Source organism: Dendropsophus ebraccatus, chromosome 9 (genome assembly GCF_027789765.1).
Source record: "Dendropsophus ebraccatus isolate aDenEbr1 chromosome 9, aDenEbr1.pat, whole genome shotgun sequence".
NCBI lineage: Eukaryota > Metazoa > Chordata > Amphibia > Anura > Hylidae > Dendropsophus > Dendropsophus ebraccatus.
Window position 1 is genome coordinate 23,873,193 of NC_091462.1, and position 26,959 is coordinate 23,900,151.

The 26,959-nt window shown below is 41.6% G+C and overlaps 1 protein-coding gene across 3 annotated transcripts in view; it reads left to right on the top strand.

Moving 5' to 3' along the window:
• Positions 1–22,387, top strand: part of GPD2 (glycerol-3-phosphate dehydrogenase 2) — a 122,395-nt gene extending 100,008 nt beyond the window's left edge. For all 3 annotated transcript variants that reach the window (XM_069982722.1, XM_069982723.1, XM_069982725.1), the window contains exons 13-17: positions 3,834–3,992; positions 9,342–9,454; positions 10,243–10,321; positions 12,313–12,411; positions 21,225–22,387. In XM_069982722.1, the coding sequence (XP_069838823.1) occupies positions 3,834–3,992; positions 9,342–9,454; positions 10,243–10,321; positions 12,313–12,411; positions 21,225–21,350 (576 nt within the window). In that variant the 3' untranslated portion in view covers positions 21,351–22,387. The remainder of the gene's footprint in view (positions 1–3,833; positions 3,993–9,341; positions 9,455–10,242; positions 10,322–12,312; positions 12,412–21,224) is intronic.
• The last annotated feature ends 4,572 nt before the right edge of the window (positions 22,388–26,959 follow it).

The following is a 26,959-nucleotide window of genomic DNA, read 5'->3' on the forward strand; positions in this document are numbered from 1 at the left end:
TAGCAACACCAAAATTACAAAGTTAACATGCTAATTAAAGGTGTTTTCTGGCGGTCGGCCTTTTTTAATACATTGCTGCTGGTGCATATAAAAGAATAAACACCTGTCCATGAGCACCCCTAGCCCCCCCCCGGTGTCACCTGTGTCACCTGTGTCCCCCGCTAACTGATGGGTCTCTACTTCTGAGAAGAACTTGTCTTAGGTGTGGCTGCCCGCTTAGCCAATCACTGGCCTTGGGGCTGTCCCATCTCAGTCAAAGATTGGCTGAGCGCGCTTTCCCTCCCAGGACAAGTTCCTCTTAGAAGTGGAGGCTCTGCAGCCATGAAAAAACAAGCCTGCCTTAAAGTGTCACTGTCGTTATAACTTTCAAAATCTAAACCAAAAGTAGATGTGATATAAAGCAAGTTTGCAATATACATTATTTTTTGTGTGTAATCGTGGAGAACAAAGCACTTCCTGTTTTCTGACTCTTTTTTTCTCAAAGAACAGGAAACTGTCAGAAAACAGGAAGTCCTGTGTACTCCAGGCCATCTGAGCGCTCACAGAGAGAAGGCAGTCATATGACTGACGGACACAGTGAGCCGTGGCTTTCTGTACGGGCCAGAATTTTTGTGTTTTGTCTGTTTTTTACAACCAGCACAAGTCAGAAAATCTGCCTTCAGGAGACTGGACCTGGATTTCTGGTAAGTCCAGCTTTGTTTTACAATATGATAACAAAAACAAAAAATAATGAATGTATATTGCTCCTATGTCTCCTAGTGCGGTGTCATACCTTTCTTTTTCAGATGGGTCCTGTACTTTTTCCCCAATCTGTGCCGTAACTGTCTTCCCAACTGTCAAAGAGGGGGAGTGCTGATGTCTTTGTGCCGCACTTTGGCCCGCTCACCACTACCTCCTCCCAGCTTCTCTGGAATATTCATGGCGCCCGTCCCCTGGCCTCCTGGCGACGTTATCTTTAGATGCCTTCTTTTGTGTATTGCGCGCGTTCCCACGGCCTGATTCGCGCATGACATGACAGAAGCCATTGAGGGCAAAGGCTGTGGCCTTCAGTGCGCCTGCGCTGCTCCAACACACTACGGCGCATGCGCGAATCAGGCCGCGGGAGATCGCTCAATACACAGAAGAAGGCATGTAAAGATAACGTCGACGAGAGGCCAGGGGACGGGCGCCATAAAAATTTCAGAGAAGCTGGGAGGAGGTAGGGGTGAGGCGGGCCGAAGTGCGGCACAAAGACATCAGCACTCCCCCTCTTTGACAGTTGGGAAGACAGTTACGGCACATATTGGGGACAAAGTACAGGACCCATCTGAAAAAGAAAGGTATGACACCGCACTAGGAGACATAGACCTTCATCACACTGTCAGCACCTCAGAACCAGAATAGGTGCTGACAGATTCCTTTGGGGCTGGGTTCACACACAGTATATTTCAGGCAGTATTTGGTCCTCATGTCAGGTCCTCATAGCAACCAAAACCAGGAGTGGATTGAAAACACAGAAAGGATCTGTTCACACAATGTTGAAATTGAGTGGATGGCCGCCATATAACAGTAAATAACTTCCATTATTCCAATACAACGGCCGTTGTTTTAAGATAACAGCACATATTTGCCATTAAATGGCGGCCATCCACTCGATTACAACATTATGTGAACAGAGCCTTTCTGTGCTTTCAATCCACTCCTGGTTTTGGTTGCTATGAGGACCTGACATGAGGACCAAATACTGCCTGAAATATACTGTGTGTGAACCCAGCCTAAAAGTGTACCTGTCATTATAACTTATAAAATCGAAATCAATAGTAGATGTGATATAAAGCAAGTTTGCAATATACATTCATTATTTTTTGTTTTTGTTATCATATTGTAAAACAAAGCTGTACTTACCAGAAATCCAGGTCCAGTCTCCTGAAGGCACATTTTCTGACTTGTGCTGGTTGTAAAAAACAGACAAAACACAAAAATTCTGGCCCGTACAGAAAGCCACGGCTCAATGTGTCCGTCAGTCATATGACTGCCTTCTCTCTGTGAGCGCTCAGATGGCCTGGAGTACACAGGACTTCCTGTTTTCTGACAGTTTCCTGTTCTTTGAGAAAAAAAGAGTCAGAAAACAGGAAGTGCTTTGTTCTCCACGATTACACACAAAAAATAATGTATATTGCAAACTTGCTTTATATCACATCTACTTTTGGTTTAGATTTTGAAAGTTATAACGACAGTGACACTTTAAGGCAGGCTTGTTTTTCCATGGCTGCAGAGCCTCCACTTCTAAGAGGAACTTGTCCTGGGAGGGAAAGCGCGCTCAGCCAATCTTTGACTGAGATGGGACAGCCCCAAGGCCAGTGATTGGCTAAGCGGGCAGCCACACCTAAGACAAGTTCTTCTCAGAAGTAGAGACCCGTCAGTTAGCGGGGGACACAGGTGACACCGGGGGGTGGGGGGGGGGCTAGAGGTGCTCATGGACAGGTGTTTATTCTTTTATATGCACCAGCAGCAATGTATTAAAAAAGGCCGACCGCCAGAAAACACCTTTAATTAGCATGTTAACTTTGTAATTTTGGTGTTGCTAAACTATTACTATTTTGTTTCTTTTTGTTTTTATACTGTGAATTAAAAAACAAAAAAACAACAGCAGGCAATCTGGCATTCTAATAGGCATATAGCCATGGCTGGTCCCAGTCCATGGCAATCTATCATCTCCCCCACAACCTTATCACAGGAGTCCCTCAGTCCAACTACCTTCATGGCAAAGGTTTTTGCATTGACTATAATCTTGAAAGATTGTGTAGTATTACACAGGCCGGTAAGGGCCCGATCAACGATGTAAACGAGCGCTGATCTGCTAGATCTGCGCTTGTTTACTGGTCCTATTACACGACCCGGTAATCGTTTAACAAGGGCTGCAAGGACATCGTTACCAATGTCCTTGCAGCCCTTGCTTAAATTATATACTTTACCTATCCACGCTCCAGAGCTGCTCCTGCTGTCCACTTCTCTCCCGGTCCCGCGCGCCTCGGTCCCACGGCCTGTGATTGGCGGAGCGGCCTGTCAACTGACAGGCTGCACTGAAGCTAGAGCGCGTGGGACCAGGGGAGAAGCGGAGAAGCCCTGGAACGTGGATAGGAAACTGTATATTCTTTTGAATATTCTATTGAAATGCATGCAGCAGAGTAATTTTTATTGTTGACCTGCCCATCCCAGACATCCATTTTATTTATCCTGAGCATTTCTGTGTTTCAGGTGGGCAATGTTTAATATTACTTAAAGAGATATTCCCATCCTGGATCTAAATGTCTGAAAGATGGATTTCCAAGGGTTCCCTATAACACTCCTGGCTTGCTGACAGCCGCCAGAGGTGGTCGGAAGGTCAAAAACAGTTATTTTACACAGTTTGCAAAACTCCCATTGACTTTAACGGGAACTACACACCGTATATGGGTTTGGTTGCAGAATCTGTTTATTAAGCATGACTCAAGCTGACAAAAAGAAATGCAGGCAGTATATTCTGTCCTCTTAGATACTGATGAATAAACAAACATCAGACAGGAACCTGACGGAAGCCATTAAAGTCAATGGGATCCATTGGTGTTAGTTTGGCTCTGTTTTTGTCCACTAAATAGACTCAGATGTGAGGGAAGCCTTATTGTAGTATAAGGAAATATTTATTATGTGTCTCCCATTAATCTGATGAATGTCTTCATTATTTTCTTCTGATTTTGGGACGTTCAAGATTCTGGGACGTTCCCAGATTTTGGGTTAAGTGAATTTCACAATTTTTCATGCATTGACCAATAATGGGTTATGTATATTTAATGTATTGGTCTTTGCTATTGTAGGTAAAATACGCTTTGAGGGAATACGCCTGCACGGCGGTGGACATCATTTCACGACGCACACGCCTAGCATTTCTAAATGTACAAGCGGCCGAAGAAGCGTTACCGCGAATTGTAGACATTATGGCCAAAGAAATGAACTGGAAGGAGCAAAAGAAAAAGGTATGGCATTATCATATAAAACTATCCTTTAAATGAGTTAGATTGGGGTGAGCTGCAGTACCAGATACCGCCTGCACACAGGACTGGCGCTGTTGGCAGTGTGAGAAGATCACTTTCTAATCTAATACAACACTAACACTGTAGTAATTTTTAATAAACAAAATAGTGATAATTGTAAGATTTGAGCAAGACACAGTGTCCGAAATGGTCTCCATATTTGCTACGGAGGAGAAATTCCTGCCATGGTCTGTGTTAATAATGATCCAGCATCGGCAGACAGATCCTAGAATCTTCAGATTGCCACGAGGAGTCTAATGCTAATGTTGCTTCAGTGATACAAGGAACACTGCAGGGGCACAAGTGCTATTAAACCCCAAAGAATTAGTCCTTGTGCTGGGAGCGGTGTTATCTGTCAAGCTGAATATCCAAATTAGGAATCAAATTAGTCAGTTAACTAAGCTTGAAGATGAATTAAGGAGGAAGAAAAAAATAGTAAAGTATAGATGTAAGTCACTGTATGGGATAGACTAAGAAAATGCTGGTCATAGCATAAAGGGTATGTATATATATATATATATATATATATATATATATATATATAGTGGTACCTCGGTTTAAGAGTAACTTGGATTAGGAGCGTCTTGCAAGAAGAGGTTTTTAAACAGTTTTTTAAAATTGTGACTTGGTTTAAGAGCATTGCTTTGGTGTAAAAGCTCCTTGTACTGGGTGGGAGGTGGAGTGGGGGAGGGGCAGTGTCTGCATAGCGGGGTCGGCAGCCCTGTACTCTGACCCAGAAAGTCTCCCTCACCTTTCAAATCATAGCAAATCCACTTCAGGCTGGGGCTTACACCAGGGGACAGGACTGTGGAGGTAATCTCTTTATAGCTGTTACCCCAATCTCTCTGGACAGAGAGTGCTGCATGTATGTGCCCACATCTGTCATATTCCTTCATGCTCCCTGCAGTCTCTGTCAGCCCTTGTGTTTCCCATCCTCTGCATTCCTGCTATAATGTGCCTGCACTTCCACTCAGCTATACACACTGCTGCTATAATAGGCCTGCACTTCCACTCAGCCACTCACACCGCTGTATAGAGAGGCTTCTGTTACTGTCCTCCTGCACAGCTCTATAATTCTTACTTCCTGATTGGTCCATGCTGAACACACCCCCTTCCCCATTGCTGTAGTGTGACCACACAGACCTCTGACAGCAGCCCTGCTTCTCTATTCTAGCTCTTTCACTATGCTACTGCATTGTGGCGCTGTTTTTTTTTTCAGGTTTATGCCCTTACTATACATTATACTCCACATGCTGATTGCTGTACTGTACAGTAACTTAAAATATCACATATTCAGTTGTTTCTCATTGTTTGTTTCATTAGTTTTACGTTATTCAGAATAAAAATGATTTTTGTGATGTGGAACCAATTCTCTACATTTCAATGATTTCTTAAGGGAAAATTTGCTTTGGTTTTAGAGTGGATTTGGATTACAAGCGCGGTCCTGGAACAAATTCTGCTCGTAATCCAAGGCACCACTGTATATATATATCTCATGAAGAACAAATGTGAACCCTACTGGTGGTCTATTGTCTACAAACTTAAAGCAAATGTATCACCAGTACATCGGTTTTTTTTCTTCTTTTTTTCATGAATACACCAGCTCAGCGTGGGGATGCCCGGGTCGCATGCACTGTGCCAGTCTGTTCCTGAGCAGCCGGCCCGCCCCCAGTGTGATGATCTGCCCTCCCCTCTGTGACATGGCTCCATTAGAATCAATGGAGCCACGTCACCGAGGGGAGGACAGATCATCACACTGGGGGAGAGCCGGTCCGCCTCAGTGCTTCATGCCTGACCAGTGCTAAGTAATAGACCGGTGCCGTGCAAAGGAACCGGGCGGTGGTTCAAAGAAAAGGACCACAGCACCAGCATCCCTGCCCCGGCGCTGGTCTATTCATGTAAAAAAAAAAAGTTGATGTACTTGTGGTACATTCACTTTAAGTATTACTTCCAGTATATTCAGCTCCATAACGACTACATGGTCTACCATTTTCCCCTATCTACAGGATCAGAGATATCTAGCTGATCCATTCAACTGCTGGGACCCCCACCAATCATGAGAAGAAAGGTCCTTTGTAGCGTTGAGCACCTTGCAGTGTTTGGTTGAGCTTGATGAGCATCTCGTGGTGCTTGGGTTGAGGTGGCCATACACCTTCAATAACGGCCAGTACTCCATTCATTCTCTATAGGCTATCATTGCTGAATGCTGAGCTTGGCTGGGTTCAGATGCCCCATACACAGTGAACACAGTGGTAGCCGATCATGCACACTGCTGTACCATTCACTTAGGGAACAATTGACCTACTTTCTTGTGTTTGGCAAAGGTCCCAGTGGTTGGACTAATGATTCACCAAAACTTGTGTGATATCCAACCACAGACCATAGCCAACATGACACTCATCCATACATAGGTACAATGCAGTATGGGTGCAACCAATGCAGGAGAACCCCAAACCATTCATTGTTCCATTTTGTAGCATTATAGCATGTGCAAGAGTGTCCAAGCATCGTGTAGCCTTTGCTTTGAACGTAGCAGATGGGATGTGGGGGATGGGAAATATTCCATCAAGCTTTGTTTTATAAGAACGTTACCGGTCAGGATGAAGCTGAACGCTGTCTTACTTTCATGCCTTCTGAATAAATAATGAACATGTCTGGGTCTCACTGCCCTTTATTTTAACCATCACCCAAGACAAGACTTGATTGTAGATATATGTGAATAATGGGGTACTGATCACATGACCCTTCGAGGCCTCTCTGTCATGTGTGAGATAAAGGAAATTCACACTGAGATGGCCAGTTAATGGAAGATAAAGACATTTATATTTAAGGCCACGTAGGAGCAGGGGATTAATTGGTATTCCATCTCTCTGTGCGTATTGCCCTTCTCGATCCTCACATTTCTCATGCAAAATCCAGATCCGCGCTCTGATTATGACAAATTGTTTTCTTCAACACAGAAAGAGACCTTTTTTGAACAGTTGTTTTAATTTTTTCCTTTTAACTCCCTTGTGACATATGTTTCGCTTCTTCCCGTCTCCTTTTCCTAACACGGAATAATTGGAGATGCCGACCAATTGGCCGAGTTGGGTATTTGTGAGATTTCATGTTTTCAAGGTTTGCACCTTCAGATTATGGAGACGTCACATTTGGAATATTTTCCCTAAATTATGTCTCCTGTTTATTTCGTGTTCAGATGTACAGTCTATTATCTGTCCTTTCTTCTCTTTTTTTTCTTTTTTTTTTTTCTCGAGGTTTCCTTGAGCTAAAAGTTTTGAAATGTAAGTTGGCCATATCCACGATGTGGCTGATAACTCGTATGTTCCATACAGTTTCACCATTCACCACCTCTGCTATACTGGTTGATCAATGTGATTAAAAAAAAAAAAAGTATACATCAACAAAGTGAAAAATAATTGGTCAGATTCAGCCGGTCATGCCATACATATGTTTTTTTCCAGCCACCAATGGACGACACAATCCTAGCAGGCTGTGCACAGTCAGCTATTACTCATAATTTACAAACAGTGGTTGTTGAAAATTGACAAAACCTATTTTAGCTCACCTCCTGATCACTGCCACCCTCCACCAGTTGAAACCCCCACCAATCAAAATTTTTGATGCGTCCCTGTGACATGTCAACATTTTTTTTATTTTGACAGTTATGCTTTTTAAAAAAAAAAAAAAAAAAACATGGCGACTTGCTTCTGAAATCAGTGCTACGGTGATAATATGTACATGTTGCAAATGATATTGCGTCTCAGTCCCATTCACTTTAATAAAGCTGATTTGCAATATCAGACACGACCCACTGGACATCACCTTGTTAACCTGTACTTAAGGTATGATAACTTAGGGCCGTACTAGATAGCCTAGCATTGCTAGATCGGCGCTCGCTTACCAAGCCTATTCACGGCTCGATGATCGTGCTTGAGCGCGGTGGAGCATGGGTAGGTATGAGTTTATTATTTTCTATGTAAAAAGCAAGGGCTGCATAAACAAACAATTTATGTGCAGCCCTTGCTTTTTACTTAGAAAATAATAAATTTACACCTACCCATGCTCCACCGTTGTCCTGCTGCCTTTTTCTCCGTATTCCCTGCACATTGCTGCAGCCGCTGACACTTCTGGCCCCATGTCTTCATTGACAGTTTGATCAGCCAATCACTGACCGAGACGGTACAGCGCGGTCAGTGATTGGCTGAGCGGCCTGTCACTGAAGAGATGGGGCCAGAAGTGTCAGAGGCTGCTGTGATGAGGAGGGAACATGGGAAAAAGGCAGCAGGATGTCAGGGGAGCCTGGACAGGTAAGTATAAACTTTATTATTTTCTTTACACTGTCTTCAGCTGAAAGACAACGACCAGTTGATGATTGGCTCTTTGGCTTATCGTTATTACACAGAACTGTATCTGCCCAAATTGTCCTGATTCGGCAGATAATCGATCCATGTAACAGGGCCCTAAATAAGCGGGGCTATAGACATAAGATAAAAATCCTCCATCCAATACAGAACTAATAACCCATAAGGCTACGAAAAACTCAACCCTTTAAGACAAAACTAATACAACCATAGAAAACAAGTTCTAATGTAATGTCCGCTTGGCTGGAAGTAGTATTAGCCAGAAAACAAAACGTGGCACATTAGATTGCACCTGAGTAAACAAAATGTCATGTTGTCAGCCCATTCAAGTCTTAGGGTCTTAATTATGGCCCGATCAATAATGTAAATGAATGCCGATCTGCGAGATCGACGCTCGTTTACTGAGCCTATTACATGGCTCCATCATCGTTGATGAGTGATGTCCGTGCAGCCCTTGCCCTAAACTGTTATACATCACCTCGCCACGCTCCCAGTCTTCTCCTGCCTTCTCCTTCCTCTCTGGCGCTGCAACTGCACCTTCAGAGCGGCTTGTGTGAGCTGACAGGCCGCTCAACCAATCACTGTCTGGGACCACCGCGGCCAGTGATTGGCTGAGCGGCCTGTCAGCTCAGACAGGCCACTCTGAAGCTACAGTCAGGGAGGAAGCAAAAGGGAGGAGAAGACCGGGAGTGTGGTGAGGTGATGTATAACAGTTTAGTCAATTGTCAGCCGTCTCGACCTAAAAATACGATCAGCGATGACATGATCACCAGCTGATCATTGTTTCCATTACACGGAGCGATAATTGGCCGAGCGGCCTGATTTGGCCGATTATCGCTCCTTGTAATAGGGCCCTTACTCCTACTTCTCTAACTTCCCCGGCCAACCTTACAGAGACTGTTCATCTCCTGTTTTTTCTTTTCTTTACCAGGAAGAATTGGAATCGGCAAAACAGTTTTTGTATTACGAAATGGGATACAAAGCGCGCTCTGAACAACTCACCGATCGATCGGAAATTAATCTGTCACCTTCAGATATAGACAGGTAAGAGGGTGAGACGTGTAACCCTCGCAGCTCCCTATTTTACGTTTTCATTTCACCTGTTGTGTATGCAGTACAGATTGTAATTCCAATTCCCAGCAGTCTCCTGCTCAATATATTTTGGATTAAATCCAAATCAATATACATTAGGAAATATGGGCGAGTAAGGAATACATATTTATCATAGTATCACATTGCCTTCCATTTTTAACAGCGTAATATCCTACAGTGCAGACAAAACAACGTAATGATATATATGTGAATCAATGTCTGTCGGCTGCTGTAAAGGTATATTGATAAGTCAATAAGGCATTTTACTGTACTAATCTAATCTATGCATGTGAATCAATGTATCTGTATTGCTATCATTGTAGTGGGAATGTTAGTTTTCCCTGCACTCGGCCTTGTTCAATTCCTTTTGTGGAATTCCGTGTTGTAATGCCGGTGACTAAACCATTTGCAAATAACCATATTCACCAATATTGTCACCGCACAGCCCAGTCTTTCTTTACAAATCTTTAAAGGGGTACTCCAGCGGGGGGAGGGGCACTTTTGTGCTGGGACCGGGGAGGAGGTGGCCTAAGGAAAAGACGTCCACTCATCTCCCCGGTTCCAGCGGCGGGTCCCGCATCGCGACGCTCCGGTGCCGTCTCAGGCCTGCTCAGCCACTCACTGAAGGAGGCGGGATCTGATCGGACTTGAAACGGATCCCGCCTCCTTTTTTTCTAGTGATAGGGACGCTTTAAGGAAAGTTAACTTATCTTCCATTACTTGTAACTTTTCTCCTCTAGGTATAAAAAGAGATTCCATAAGTTTGATAAAGAGAAGAAAGGATTCATCACCATACTGGATGTTCAGCGCGTTTTGGAGGTAGGTTTGATGCCCTGTAGCTATTATTAAGCAATTGTATAAATCATCCTCACTATATAAAATAAAAAAGGGCTGCTAGTTTTATCATAAATTGTATCCCTCTTATTCAAGGGATGTGTCTGGTATCGCAGCTCATCCCCATTAGAATGAATGGGCATTACTAAACACTGGCCATGTACAGGGGGAAGCACTGGCACATGGAAGAATGTAGCACATGGAATCTGTATACAAAATCTTAGCATTTTACATTATAGAGTCATAGGTACTCAATAGAGGCGCAGTATCGGCCCATAGCCCGCCATATAAAATCCATGCAGCACCAATCCCTATTATGCTCATGTGCAAGAGCTGTTTTTTTATTCCACTGTCCATAGTATTACTCTGTGATCCTCCCTCTTGTATTCTTTATTTTCTGAAATAATTAAAAAAAAGGATTGTTTCTAGGGAGGTACAGAAACTTAAAGTGTCACTGTCGTTAAAATTTTTATTGCAGAAATCAATAGTCCAGGCGATTTTAAGAAACTTTGTAATTGGGTTTATTAGCCAAAAAATGAGCAGCAAAACAGGGCAACAAAGAGTTAATTTACATTCTCATCATGGGCTCTCTCCTCTGACAGTCACCACTGACCTCTCTGACCTCTGAATAGGGCTCTAAATAGCTCCCCCGCTGAGCAATCCTTTGTTCTCGGCTCTCAGGTGCCCTCTAATCTCGCTTCTTCCCCCTCCCCTCTTCATAGACCAGACAGATCCAACTGACAAAAAACAGTCAAGATTTCCTGATTCTGAGCAGTGGATGACAGAAAGGAGAGATGGGGGGACCTGGGAAAAGGCTTTTTACATGCAGATAATAGCATATTTGGCTAATAAACCCAATTACAAAGTTTCTTAAAATCGCCTGGACTATTGATTTCTGCCCCAATTTTTTTTTACCGACAGTGACACTTTAAGCATTAAATTCGGAAAGCTGTCCGTGTCAGTAGCGCTGCAGGCGTGACACCCTGTAGCAGGGAGCAGTATATACTTCTCCTACAATGTGCCGCAGCTGCTGTGCTATTGACACGGACAGCTTATATTAGGTACAAAGTCTATATTAGGGGAGGTGCAGCAGTGCTAGTGATGTGTTACAGGGCCAGGGCTTGAACAGCCTTACAGTTCCCGACAATAAATGAATATAAATATTTAGGCCGGAATACCCTTTTAACTCAAGTATTACTCATAGTAATATGTTGAACTTGGTATGGCCAAGTCTTCTGCTTTAAAGGAGAAGTCCGGTGAAAATTTTATTTTTAAAATAATGTATTGCCCCCCAAAAGTTATACAAATCCCAAATATACACTTATAGAAAATGCTTATAAAGTGTTTTTCTCCCTGCACTTACTACTGCATCAAGGCTTCACTTCCTTGATAACATGGTGATGTCACTTCCTGGATAACATGGTGATGTCACTTCCTGGATAACGTGGTGATGTCACTTTCTGGATAACATGGTGTCATGGCCCGACTCCCAGGGCTGTGCGGGCTGTGGCTGCTGGAGAGGATGATGGCAGGGGGATGCTCAGTGTCCCTCCAGTGCCCTGTGTCCCTCAGTGTCCCCCTGCCATCATCCTCTCCAGCAGCCACAGCCTACACAGCTCTGGGAGTCGGGTCGTGACATCACCATGTTATCCAGGAAGTGACATCACCATGTTATCCAGGAAGTGACATCACCATGTTATCCAGGAAGTGACATCCCCATGTAATCCAGGAAGTGACATCACCATGTTTTCCAGGAAGTGAAGCCTTGATGCAGTAGTAAGTGCAGGGAAAAAGCACTTTATAAGCATTTCCCGAAATAAGTGTATATTGAGGATCTGTATAACTTTCGGGGGGCAATACAATACTATAATAAAAATTTTCACCGGACTTCTCCTTAAAGCCAAATTAAATTGAGTGAAGTGCCAAGTACCAGTTTATCATGATTCCAACAATGGCCACTATATCTTTTTCTCCAGAATATAAATGTTCAGATGGACGCAAAGAATCTACATGAAATCCTTAATGAAGTTGATTTAAATAAGAACGGGCAAGTTGAGCTGAATGAATTCCTACAGGTCGGTACAACGTACATCTGTTCTAGCGTGTTTATAGTATACCTGTATTGTATTGTGTATTGTATATTGTATACAGCTGAAGGCGTCTGTAGGACATTGTTATAACAATAGATTTCATGGCCATTTTGCTACCAATTAAATATATATATCGTGATAGACATATTACCTGATAGGAAGGGTTACCTGGTGATACCCAGTCACTGGCCCAGCAAATGTGGTGAATGAAATAATAGCGATGCTTACAGAATTGTTGCTTCCCTCCAGGCCTCTAAATCAGAAATAAATCACAACAAGTAGTTAATCTAAAATTTTTTGTGATATTCAAACCAAATCAGATTTGTGCCAGCTCAATCTGCTCATCTCTACGGCTGAATTCACATGTTCCGTAATATTGTCCCTGATTGCGGATCCGCGACCATGAACAATTTTAGGGGCCATTGAGTCTATTCAGACGATCCATGCCGCGATCTGTACCGGGAAAGAATAGGACATGTCATAACTTTGGACGTAATCACGGCACGGATTAGCCAATAGAAGTCTAAGGAATCCGTGTTTTTCACGGATGCAACTTCCGTGACATCTATGAAAAACATGAAACAAATGAAAGCAAGCAAGTCAAATTTTGTTTTTCAAAATTTTATGCGAATGAGGATGTGGATACGGATGTACCAGGATGCAACTAGGGACTAAATAAAAAAAAAAAAAAAAAGGCAAGGAAAAATAGCGGACCTTTATGCAGACCTGAAAAAACACTGGATGTGTTAACAAAGCCTACTTTTAAACAGAATTGTGAGTTCCAGTATCCGCCACTAGAGGCAGCTCTTTGAACATACATTATTGCAGCTCATATTCAACTCCATAATACATCATTGTTTAGTAAACTCTTAAGACCCCATCCTAAGGTTTTCCCTTAATTAAGTTTTACATTTCTTTTCTAGATCCCGCAAAACATAATTCTTTATTTGGAATCATATATAAACAGTGTGCCTGTGTTAGGTATTGGGTTATAGCAGCACCCTACTGTTTTTTTCTATTCCTTCTGAGGACATTCTGCTAATGTTGCCAGTGCTGTTGAAAAAAAATCACTTCTTCTGCTCTGATGCACTGTGCGATGAGACTGAGCATGTGCGACCACTAGCACTGGACACATTAGGTGGACTCTCTGAGACGGAATCAAAAGACCATGGTGCACCATAAAAGCAACTTCAAGGCTAAATTTTTTGCTTACTATTTAATCATGTCACTTACAGTATGTTTTTACATGTCATAGAGACAATAGTATTGTATTGCCCCCAAAATTTATACAAATCACCAATATACACTTATTACAAGAAATGCTTACAAAGTGTTTTTTTCCCTGCACTTACTACTGCATCAAGGCTTCACTTCCTGCATAACATGGTGATGTCACTTCCTGGATAACATGGTGATGTAACTTCCTGGATAAAATGGTGATGTCACGACCCGACTCCCAGAGCTGTGCGGGCCGTGGCTGCTGGAGAGGATGATGCAGGGGGATGCTCAGTGTCCCTCCAGTGCCCTGTGTCCCTCAGTGTCCCTCTGCCATCATCCTCTCCAGCAGCCACAGCCCGCACAGCTCTGGGAGTCTGGTCGTGACATCACCATGTTATCCAGGAAGTGACATCACCATGTTATCCAGGAAGTGAAACCTTGATGCAGTAGTAAGTACAGGGAAAGAAACACTTTATAAGCATTTCCCGTAATAAGTGTATATTGGGGATTTGTATAACTTTTGGGGGGGCAACACAATACTAATACTCCTTTAAAACGAGCTAGGAGAAGTGCTCTCTAGCTTGCTGCATTATACTATTATAGGCTCTACTTTTTGCAGCAAGGAGCAAACTGAGGAAAGAAGCACTTACTCCCTGCTCATTTTGGGGATTGGTTGGTTTCACCCAGATGCCAACCGATTAAAACTTTTGACACGTCTCTATAAAAGTTCAACCGATATATTGTTAGAGACGGTGACGATCCATCCAGATTCCAGTTACTTTCCAACTGAAGAATTATTATAATTCATGTGATGTAAATATAATCTTTAATCATAGGACAACCACATTAACTTTCAGTGCCAGAGATGCTGAGCTCTGTATTAAAAAAATAAAAAAAAATTAAACTATGATTTTCGAACTGTAAGGAATCCTCTACTGGACATGAGCCAGCCTCTGTATTACCTAGGACAGGAATGAGGACATAAGCTGGGATTCTGTAGACGCCAGTGGTCTCCCCAGAAGGACTAAGAAGACTGATAGTTTTACAGCCTAAACAATGGCGCTTAGGAAGTGGCCTACACTTTTACTACAGATTGTTCAGATTCAATAGATGGAATTCAGAAAGTGCAAGGAAACATCTGGTCAATTTAGTAAAAGGCTTTAAAGCGACTCAGTACCCACAATCTGTCTCCCCCCAGAACCACTTGTACCGTTAAATGCTTTTAATCCAAGATCTGTCCTGGGGTCCGTTCGGCAGGTGATGCTGTTATTGTCCTAAAAAACAACTTTTAAACTTGCAGCCCTGTGTCAAATTGGCGTGGCTTAGAGTGTGTATGCCCTAGGATTGCAACGCCTCTCCATCCCTCCTCCCTGCCCTCCTCATCACTAGGAAAGCTGAACACTGCACAGGTGCCTTAACGATCCAGCTCATGTGCTGTGTTCACAAAGGTGATGAATAGGAGAAATTGTTCTAGGGGCATTCCTAATGTTGGTAGGAAGGGTAGGAAGGAGGAGCAGAGGGGTGGTGCAAGCCTAGGGCACAGACACTTAAGGCCTTGCCAATTTGACACAGGGCTGCAAGTTTAAAAGTTGTTTTTTAGGACAATAACTGCATCACCTGCTAAACGGACCCCAAGCGGTTTGGGGGGGGGGGGGGGGTCAGATTGTTGGTGCAGAGTCGCTTTGAAGAATCAAATGGCAGCTGTATGCGAGCTACTATACAGAGGCCCATACTCTCTCTGTGAATCTGCCAGCTTCAGGTCCTGCTAACACTGTTACCTAGCTGTTAGGTCAAGGAGATACATGGTGCCTTTCATATATCTGTCTGTGCTTCTATAACATAGAAAAATGCTGGGTTAGGGAAATCCTTTTACAAATCTTTATAAGTCTGCCTTTATAAGCCTTTATAAATCTGCAATGTATCCAAACACTAGATGAATTCTCCATTGGTCAGGCCTTTAATGATGTCATCAGAACCCCCCCCCCCCCCCCATGCTGTCTTACACAATGCTAGAATTACAATAACACCATTGCTCCCTACAAGCTTTGGGTCATTGTGTGGGGATTATCCCTTTAAGAAGTCGAAGCTGGATAAATGGATTATAGCACAAAGCTAATTCATGGGAGAATGGATTTCCCTGCGTTATAAGATAATTTTCTATACATGGATTTTATAGTACAGGAAATTTAACTTGATTTTAATGGGAAACAAATCAAAAAGCGAAGTTAAAAAAAAATGATCTAAGTGCTGACTTCAGGCCCTATTACCTGGAGCAATAATCGGCTGATTATCACTCAGTGTAATAGAAACAACGATCAGCCGATGACAACGATTATTGGCTGATTGTGTCTTTAGGTCTTACACCAAAATCATTGGACGCTGACCGCGCATTATTAAATGTAATAGCGATGCACAGCTGACCATTCTTTTTACGATCACAAAACTAATTTCCGTACGATATATCATACCGTCTAAACGCTGATCGTTATGAAAAAAGAACCGTTACTCCGACATCGTTAATCTTACGATCGGGCGAATTATCGCTCCGTGTAAACGTAGCATTATCTCTCCACATTCCCTGTCTCCTCCTGCCCTCTGCTTTCTACCTGGCACCATGGCTGTAGCTTCAAAGCAGTCTCTGAGCTGACAGGCCACTCAGCCAATCAGTGGCCAAGACCGCCACGGCCAGTGATTGGCTGAGTAGTGAAAAGTACAGATACTCAAGTAGTAAGAGACCCTGAAACCAGGGGTATTAAATCATCTTTTTTTTTTTTTTTTTAACCTACCAGGAGTATTTCCATAACATGATCAGTAGGATCCACCAATCACGAGATTATGGTGTAGTGAGCTGCACAGCAGGTGTTCAGGAGTGGCACTTTGTGGGGTAAAACTATGAACTAGGCAAAGTGCACCTTCATTGAGAAGATTATGGGGGTCCTGGCCATCAATTACTATTGTGAGAAAACCCCTTTAGGGTGCCCTAACACACACTTTTTGGGTGGCATTTTTCAGGCCAAAAAAAAAAAACGCCAGAAAAACATTTTGCATGCATTTGCACATTTTTTTCTGGTATTTCTTACCTTTTTTGTGGTTTAGGCGTTTTTGTGTTGTGAACTTTTTTTTTTTCCTCTGCCATCAAATGACCTCGTTGCAGGAACACAAAAGGTGACAAAAAATGCCACACACACAGCAATGGTGTTTTTGAGATAACCAGAACAATCCCATTGAAGTCTATGTTACAAAACACACCACAGTTTGCCCAAAAAACAGCACACCCTCGGCATGCTGCATTTTGGAAAAACTGCCAAAGAACCTAAAAAATGCCAGAAAAGAGAGAAAAACACCATACCTAAAAAAAAAACAAAAACAAAAAAAGCCATGTGTGTATGGCATCTCATCAACTTCCATTGACCTCCAGCTAACATCTGTCTGCTTGTGTTTTTGCAAAAAAAAACAAAAAACGCCATGGTGTTTTTTTATTGACATTTATTCAAGATTTTAAGACCGTTTGAAGCCAGCCTGAACATTATGCAAACAATCTAACATCCATCTACAAAAATATTCCTGTGGTAGATTAGCAGTATGTCCCTTACTCTCCGGTACTTGACTCCTCTAGTGGGTTGGCAGTGGCTCTACATGTTAGATTGTCCTCCTGTTCTAATCCACACATTTGTGGGTAAAAATATCACTAGTGCAAGTTGTACCTAAAATTCCATTTTTATTTGAAGTGTTTTTAAAATTTTCTTTACTATTATTTTGGGTTTTTGTGCTTCTTTTACGCTCTTTTTTTTGGCTTCCTGGACAGTAACACATTTTGCGAATGCACAGATGGGATCTGGCCTGATGGCGGAGTTTATTTTTGTAAAGTCTTTCTTTACTCGGGCAGGTATCTCAGCCGCCTGCCAGTTTTTTTTTTCTTCTTCTTCCCTGAGCCAAGGCGATGATGAATGCGGAACATGAGATAAATTAATGCTAGGGATTTTGGTCAATGTCAGCCCTTTCTTCCTGATGTCAAGTTAAACAAACAAGATCAAGGCAAAGGAAATGGTAATTGTCTCTCTCGAGATGAGCCGCAGATAAGAGCATTGTTGAATCTAAATGCAGAAAATTTTCAGCAGCAGTGTCCAGCATCACAAAAAAAAGAATAATTATTCCTTAATACATTTATCACCGCTTCAATCAGATTAAATGCATATTCTATTAACCATTGACAACAATGAATTGTTCCTTTTGAAATTATACTGGAAACATTTTTATTCCCAATTTGACAGGAAGGCCATACAGAGGATCGGTTGTATATAGAATTGCTTTTATATCTTCCGGGAAAACTTGGCTGTCATCTTGAGCCCAATGTGGAGATTGTAATTGCGAGGAAGATAAAGTAGACAATAATTCATTTTCATGATTTTAGTCCAGGCCGTAGGGAATCGGTATTGAGCTGGAGAATTCCGATTACAAACACACAGGTGAACGCTCGCAAGTCAGCACCGTTTAAGACTTTACTAATCTCCTCAACTGAAATTGATAACTAGTTTCATGCATCATTTACGGCCGCGCCAGGCCGAGCCGCCATTGAGTTTCCGACTAGAGAAACATTTCATTCCGCCAGCAAAACATGCAACATTAGTCGAAAGCATAGTCGCCTTTTCCCCAGCAGATAAAATGTGTCATCTTAATAACTGCGGCGAAGCGGAGCCATTTATCTTCTGTGTTGTAAATATTAACCCTGTTTCGGTTGCGGAATAGAATTCTAGAGCACCTGAAAACGTCGCTTATGTGCTTGACTGGGGTTCAGGTATGGGTTGTCATCATTTATCACAGCAGAGGAGGCGTGAGATTATAGGAATGAATAGCAAGGATGTAGAGGCCCGAATCCTTGCTGTTTCCTTATGTGCCAGAGAGGCATTTGGGCACCAGGTCCGGAGGAGTTTGCCACCACTCCACCCCCATAGCGATGCCCATGGGGCAGAACTTGAACAGACTGTAGTCAGTTGTCAGTAACATACAACTTCCCAGATTGCATAGTTGTCCTATTCATAGAACAGAGGAGTGGGCTTTGGTGGAGGTAATTTAAAGGAAAATACCGGTGAAAATTTTTAAATAAAGTTTTATAATTTTGTAAAAAATTAAATTTAATATATATATATATTTATTTTTTACATATTTGGCATTAAATATGTGGCAGTAAGGGGTAACATTGTCCCTCTTGTTCCACCAGTGACTGTGTTAGGTGCTCAAGTGGTAGCATGTAGTAGAGTGATTGAGCGTTACCTTCGCTCGCTCTGCTGTAGGGTCCCACGGCTCTCTGCTATTGACACAGACAACTTCCCCAAGTCTTATGTCTATTCTTTTGGTAACATGCATTAAAATATACATCGGAGAGGCTCAGTATTGGCTGCATGCAACAGTACTAACAGTATGTAACTGTGCTTGGGCCAGGGCTTGAGCAGCCCTGCAGTTCCTACCATTGGTGTCTGCATTGCCCAGGATTCAAAAAACATGTCAAAAAAATTTCAAAAAACAGATTTACACAACCCATGCTGTTAACTCATAACTTAAATTATAAGAGTTTAATAGCAGATTACACATGTAAACCATGTTCATTTGTGGAGGTGAGATCTTGATTCTATTAAAGAGGTTATCCTACAAAAAAATAAAATAAAAAAAAATTGTAGATACACACAGATGAGGTGATAAATGTGTTATTGCTGAGACCTTCACCAATATAGTGGAGTGCCATGCCATCTGCTTTTAGGAAGTTTGCATGGATTAGTGGTTACAAATGCGCTCTGCCATCCTTTTCAAAGTCTTAAGAACGGTATAGTCAACTATCCATCTCAGCTCCAAAAACTTTGAATAGAATGGCAGTGTACATGGCTGACCACCGCTTCATTCAGATGCATCCAGAAAGGGGGACCCCCAGCATTCTTACAGTAGTTGTCACCTATTCTAAGAATGCATCTTTTCATGGGTAGCCCCTTTAGGTCGATTAAGTGAAAGGTCAGAAATCGTTGTCGTCAATGATTTTCAAAAAATTAGTGTTTTGGATAGTCTGTGTCTTTCTTGCATTTATGTTGGCATAAATAACATGTAATAAATAACTTATAAGCAGACTTATGGAAAACTTGAATGTAAAAGGGTTTATTGATTAAAGGGCTACGACAGTAGTAAGGCCTCATTCACACAATCCGTGCTGCGCCCCCCTCTGCGAGCCCGACCGTGAAAAAAATAAGTCATGTCTGGAGGAGGATCGTGGCACGTATCCCCAAATAGAAGTGCAGCCCACCCTTCAACCATCAGCAGAGACGACAGGAGCGCAAAATCTGACAACTACACACCTACTTCCCCCATGCCAGTCAGGTTACGCATGTTCACCGGAAGTGGCCTTGAATACACTGGTTTGTGCTTGCACCAGGAGAAGACGGCAACGAGGGAACACGCCACTTCTGGTGAACATGTGTAAGCTGGCCGTCACGGGGGAGTAGTTGTCAGATTATTCGCTCCTGTCATCTCTGCTGCCAGGCGGGCTGAATTTCTATTGGGGGATCTGTGCCATGATCCTCCTCCGCACTAGGACATGTCCTATTTTTTCGCAGTGGGGGTCGTGCCACGGATTTTGTGAATTAGTTAATTGATTTGAATGGTTCCTAAAATTTCACAGGACGTGTGAATGCTGCGTTTACACGGAACGATTATCGTGCAATTTTGCACAATAACGATCGAATTCGAACGATCGTACATGTAAACGCAGCGAACGATCAAGCGACAAGCGAGAAATCCCTCATCTTGATCTTACAACATGTTCTAAAATCGTCGTTCGTAAAAAAATTCGCAGTTCGTTCCGTGTAAACAGTCGTTCACCGATTTTACCTATGTGCGAGATAGGCTTGAGCAATCGCAAAATGATTTTTCCGTACGATATATCGTTCCGTCTAAACGCTGATCGTTATTAAAAAAAAAAAATCGTTCTTTCGATGTCGTTAATCGTACGATCGGGCGAATTATCGCTCTGTGTAAACGCAGCATAAGGCTCCTCCGTTAGGGAATTGAGATTTTTGTTTTCCTAATTTTATCCATGTTGGATTAGGGCAGAGGCCCATATTGTGCCATCAAAATGTAAAGGATTGGCACTATTAAATTATATAGAAATCAGGAGAAATCAGGAGTTTTCCATTGCATTATCTATTGAAGAGCCTTATTTTTTAGAGGAGAATAGGGTATGACAAGATTCCAAATAATCCTGTGTACCGCTGTGCATTCGCAGGACCAATATAAGGAAAGTTTTGCAGCTATTCAACATGGTTGGTTGCTTTTTTTTTTATGAAGTCTTCTAGACTGTGATGCCAACAGCAAAGTGACCTTTATGTTAGGTTAGCTTATAGAAAGACTGCTCAACTCCTGTGTGAAATAATAGGTGTTGTAACATACTGATGCCAATGCTACCTTGTAACCCTGGGGTCATGGATTTCAGTAATATACTGGTTAAAACCAAGTTGAAAAAAAAAAAAAAAAAAAAGAAATCATGAGATTTGTTTGTAGACATGTATGGCCTAACTTTTTTTGTGTGTTCTTTTTTTAAGCTTATGAGCGCCATCCAGAAAGGTTTTGTATCAAGCAGCCGGCTGGCGATCCTGATGAAGAGCGCTGAGGAGAACATGGATCAAAGAGAAGCCATTCCGGTGGACCGCAGCGGGGGTGGCGTGTGAGTCTTAAGGCGGCGGACGCACGATGCTGCTTCTCTGTGTTGACGACATTCCGAGGCTTCTCTGGCTGTACTTGCTGCAATTTGGCTCACGGCGTGAACTATATATTTTTCTATGTATGCATGTTTTTGTGTTTTTTTTTTTTTGGCTTAAACTCCGATATTTTGGGCCGATTCTATGCATCATGATCCCCCGTAAGTATCTTGAAACGTATGTGATCCCCCCCCATCTTTGAAGATGGCTTTGGTGCTGTCAAACTGTTCATTGAGATGCCATTGAGATGAGCTTCAGCATTGCCTGTAATTCTCATTATTGTAGCTGAGATTAATTTTTTCTTTGCATGAATGTTTTTGTTTTTAAAGGGAAATGTACTGTAATAGAAAAAAAAATCTATGTCCTATAATAACTTATGCAAAAATTATATTTTATATATATATATGTATACTCCATGCACAGGGAGTAGCTGCAGTGCTCCAGAATAATGCAAAGCAAAGAGTTTGTACATGAAAGATATTTTTTGTTTTTAATTCTTAGGAATTGTTAGAAAATGACGGTTGTGTAATACTGTGCCAGCTCTCATTTCACCAGGCAGCACCATCAGTATACTTATATGCATGTATTCTCATGTTATAAGTGGTTTGCTACCATTTAGTAGACTTTACCATGAGACTCAATGCAACTCGCGGTTTAAGTCACATGACTTCTATGAAATTTTTGACGTCCTGTAAATTTTATAGGTGCTATAAAAAAAAAAGATGCCTCATAACCTGGGATTTGTAGTCAACTTAAGATGTAGTCACATTGGACGCCATTTATACTCTTGATCTCTATGTCCGATCATCAATTTCTCATTTTCCGTTTATGTTGCCTTCTCCGGATAAACCGCTACGTTCTCATGACTCTCTAAAGCACATATAATACCCATTTCACTATATATGCATGTAACTATTTTATAGATCTGCCCACTAAAACTTTTTTCTAAACAGTATCTTTAGTGTCGCATTACTGTGACTTTTTATTAAAATCGATGAGGACAAAGACGATAAGACTTTTGGTCCCAATCTCCTATGATCTGTTATGTGGGGTTGGTGTTAAGGGGCAATGGCTCATAGTCTTGTTCATTGTGTATTTGAGTAAGGTACCATGTGAAAAATAGTGTATTTGAGAACTGTATGAATCTACTATTTTTGTGAATTTTAGATTTTGCTATTTTTTAAGGCAATGCGCACAAATAACTGATATATAGAGTATACGCACAATGGGAGATTAGCACCAGAAACTATGGTGCATCTTTAACCTGTGGTCTCTAGCGGGGGATTTGTATTCTCAGTGTAATTTATTGATACTGGTAGTTGAATTATTTCAGAATATTTTAAACTAATTATTATTTTATAATATGTATGAATAAAAAAAATTACAAACCTGGGACACACCACCAACAGGACTCTTTTAGACTGATGTTAGCCTCCCCGACCTCACTATATGGCTATGTGTACTCGCCGATGAAATGACAGCCGTTTTTATTCTCGGCCATCACCTAATGATAAATAACGCCCACTATTTTATAACAAGGGCCGTTATTTGACGTTGAATGACGGCTGTCCAATAAAAACGCTGCCATTTTAACAGTGTCTGAACATAGCCCTAAATTTATATAGTCTGTTTGTTTGGAGTATGCTTTGGAATCTATCTATCTATCTATCTATCTATCTATCTATCTATCTATCTATCTATCTATCTCCTATCTATACATTATCTATCTATCTATCTATTTGCACTAGGAGTAATTTGGCTTTGTATGGAATGGATATGTTTCTCATAATGTAAATGCATGTGGTCCTAACTTATGGTGAGCCACATTCGGCTCCCAAGCCTCTGGTTAGGGACCACTGGTTTAATATGTATATTTGCCATTATAAGCCACACCACCAAAACAACCTTTGCGTCAGAAACAAATAATCATTCAGTATTAGTGAGTAAATTTATATTATACCATATATTATAGGGGTTTGATAAGGCTAGAAAAAAAGGATCTTTTTATTTATTTATTTATTTTTATTTTTAATTTTTTTTTAGTTGCAATACCAGATAAGAAACGTGGACAATAGTGGCGCTGTTTCACTTAAAATAAAGTAATAAAGTAAATAACTAGAGTTTCCAGAAACTTTCCAGATATTTTTCTAGCCTCAAACCAGTATCGTTCATACAAGCGAAACATAGAAGAACACTGAATATATATTAGTACAGACTTGGAGCCATAGAAATATTTTATTATAGCTACTACTATTGTTCCTTCTTGTTTAGTCTACAAACCAGGTAATGTGAATGCTGCCTGCTAAGTGTCATGTATGGATCTCAGGCTTCGCTTCCATCACGAATGCAGAATGCAGAAGTCATTGTTGTAATCGTCTTATAATAATTCTCTACTGTGATTTTTTTACTATTTCGCTGCTGTGTTTATAATATACAGTATATACATTATAAGTGAATGGGGATATTAGGTTTATTTGCTGCTGGGTTACACTGACTACATACTGCTATGGATCCTAGATTTTTGTACTTTTTATATATGACAATCTATGTGCACTGATCTAAAAAAAAACGGAAAGTACATAAGCGCTCCCAGTTTCTTATTGTGTGCAGATAAACTATTTTTCCATAGTCTTTTAGCGGGTGTGATATACACTGATGCCACCAACTGATAAGACATGAATGTAATGTCAATGTGTAATCTGATATAGTGTGTGCTGTGTGATGCCTCTTTTTATATCCGGTATTTTATATTCTATTTAATCGTCTTAATTTGTTGTCTTTTTTTTTTTGTGGTTTTGTGGTGGGAATTATATATTACATTTCTATGTGCTCGGTATTTATACTGTACACTTCAGAGCATGTCTGTATTTAAAGGGCACCAGTTGCTAAAACCTGAAAGGAGATGACCATTTTGTGGATTGAACCATTATTTTAAAGGGCTTATCCTGAATTAGAAAAACATAGGGGGAGATTTATCAAACATGGTGTAAAGTGAGACTGGCTCAGTTGCCCCTAGCAACCAATCAGATTCCACCTTTCATTTTCCAAAAAGTCTGTGAGGGATGAAAGATGGAATCTGATTGGTTGCTATGGGCAACTGGGCCAGTTTCACTTTACACCATGTTTGATAAATCTCCCCCATAGATTCTTTCTTCCAAAAACTGTGCCGTAAGATGTTTGGTATTACAACTCGGCTCTATTTACTTCAATGGAACTGGGCCACAATACTGCACACCAACTGAGGACAAGGATGGTGCTGTTTCTGGTAGAAAGCAGCTATGGTGTTGTTATTCTGGATAACCCCTTTAGACTATGTTCCCACAAGTCTTATTTTGGCCGTTTGGGTTCAAATAACGGACGTTATTTTACAAATGCCGACCGCCATTATAAATTATGGCTGTCATTTGGCCAAAAAAGACATTGTGGGAACATAGCCATAAACTGAATACCGTATTTTTCGCTTTATAAGACGCACTTTTTTTCTCCAAAGTGGGAGGAAAAACTAACTGCGTCCTATGAAGCGAAGACAGCTCCAAGCAGTGCCAAGCACCACCAGAAAGCTGTCCCGCCCACCCCTATTGCCGCTCACTAGGCATATGCATAGTAAGCAGCCCTGAGCGACCCCCTCCGCCCGCCCAGCTCGTCCCTTCTATCGCCGCTCAGCTGACAGCCGATCAGAAGCCCAGGAAAGTGCAATGAGCAGCACTTTCCTGAGCTTCTGATCGGCTGTCAGCTAAGCGGCGATGGAGGGGGTCGCTCGTGCTGTCCCGCGGTCACCTGTCCGCCAGTCCCAGCAGCTCCTCTCCCGTCATCCTTCGGCTCGGGCAGCGGGGTTCAGAGACGCTGACTGTGCCGGAAGTGACCTGCAGCCTCTATAATTCATGAAAGAGGCTTCAGGTCACTTCCGGCACAGTCAGTGTCTGTATAACCTGCTGCCCGCGCCGGAGGATGACGGGACTGCTCGCTCTGACAGGAGCTGCTAGGACCGGTGGACAGGTGAGTTACTGGTTTGTTGTTTTACTGGTGGGGCACTATATTAGGGGGATTGAATACTATGTAGGGCACTATATGGGGGCATTGGAGATTATGTAGGGCACTATATGGGGCATTGGATACTATGTGGGCACTATATGGGGGCATTGGAGACTATGTAGGGCACTATATGGGGATTGGCTACTATGTGGGCACTATATGGGGGATTGGCTACTATGTGGGGCACTTTAATGGGGGATTGGATACTATGTGGGGCACTTTAATGGGGGATTGAATACTATGTGGGGCACTATATGGGGGGATTGGCACCGGTCACACTGCTGCTATCGCCAAACTGTGACAATGAGCAAAATATTTTTTTTTCTATTTTTCTCCCCTAAAATCAGGGGTGCGTCTTATCTAAAGGTGTCCTATAAAGTGAAAAATATGGTATGTATATGTATGTATATATATGTATGTATAGATAAAAAATATACCAGTATACAGATTGATTAGTAATATAGTTTGTAGAGCTGCAAAAACACTTCCATCCACCCATCCATTTCAACCTTTTATCCTGCAATTGATGTAGAGAGAAAAAACAACAACCTTTCTACCTTCTTCAGACTAGCAGCGATAATATTTTACACTCTGAAAATGTATCCAGGCCTCTTACGAACAATTTTTGTGAGTTCACTATGACAGCAGTTTCATAGTATTACTGCTCTTACCATAAAGAATCCACTTATTTGATGGTGTAGAAACCTTCTTTTATCCAGACATAGGGATATCTGGGTATAAATAGACCATTGGAGAGATCTCTTAGTGACCGTTGAGATATATATATATATATATATATATATATATATATATATACGGTATATATATATATATATATATATATATATATATATATATATGAGATTTATCAAACATGGTGTAAAGTGAAACTGGCTCAGTCGCCCCTAGCAACCAATCAGATTCCACTTTTCATTCCTAACAGACTCCTTGGAAAATGAAAGATGGAATCTGATTGGTTGCTAGGGGCAACTGAGCCAGTTTCACTTTACACCATGTTTGATAAATCTCCCCCATAGTTCTTATGTTGACCGTCAGACATGTTTTTCTCAGAATAATCCTAGTATTCAGGGTACTGTAGTCCACACATTCGGTACTCCGATTGACCGCCTTTTAACCAGCTTCAGCTCCATTATCTCTTTTTTTTTATATGCACTTGTGCCCGAAGCTGTACACAATAGTCTATGTGTATCTATATGATATGACTATTGATAGAATTAAGTTTTTGTTATGTACATCTATGCCCCTTTCTATGTATCCCATGATCTTATGCTTCTCTAGTACCCCTGGGTATATTCTATGTTCAGATACATTCACACTTGCTGGATCACCAGTTGTGTTTTGTGGCATTAGGTCCTTAAAGTGTACCTGCCACTTACAAAAAAAACAAAAAACTTTTCAATGTAAAAAAAACCAAACATGTAAAAAGTTAGTATTTTTAGGGGTTTGCGTGTTCTGACCCCAACCAATCAGTAGATACCACTAGCATGCTTCATTTCCTTGCTGGCCCTGGCCTCCGTCCAGCTACC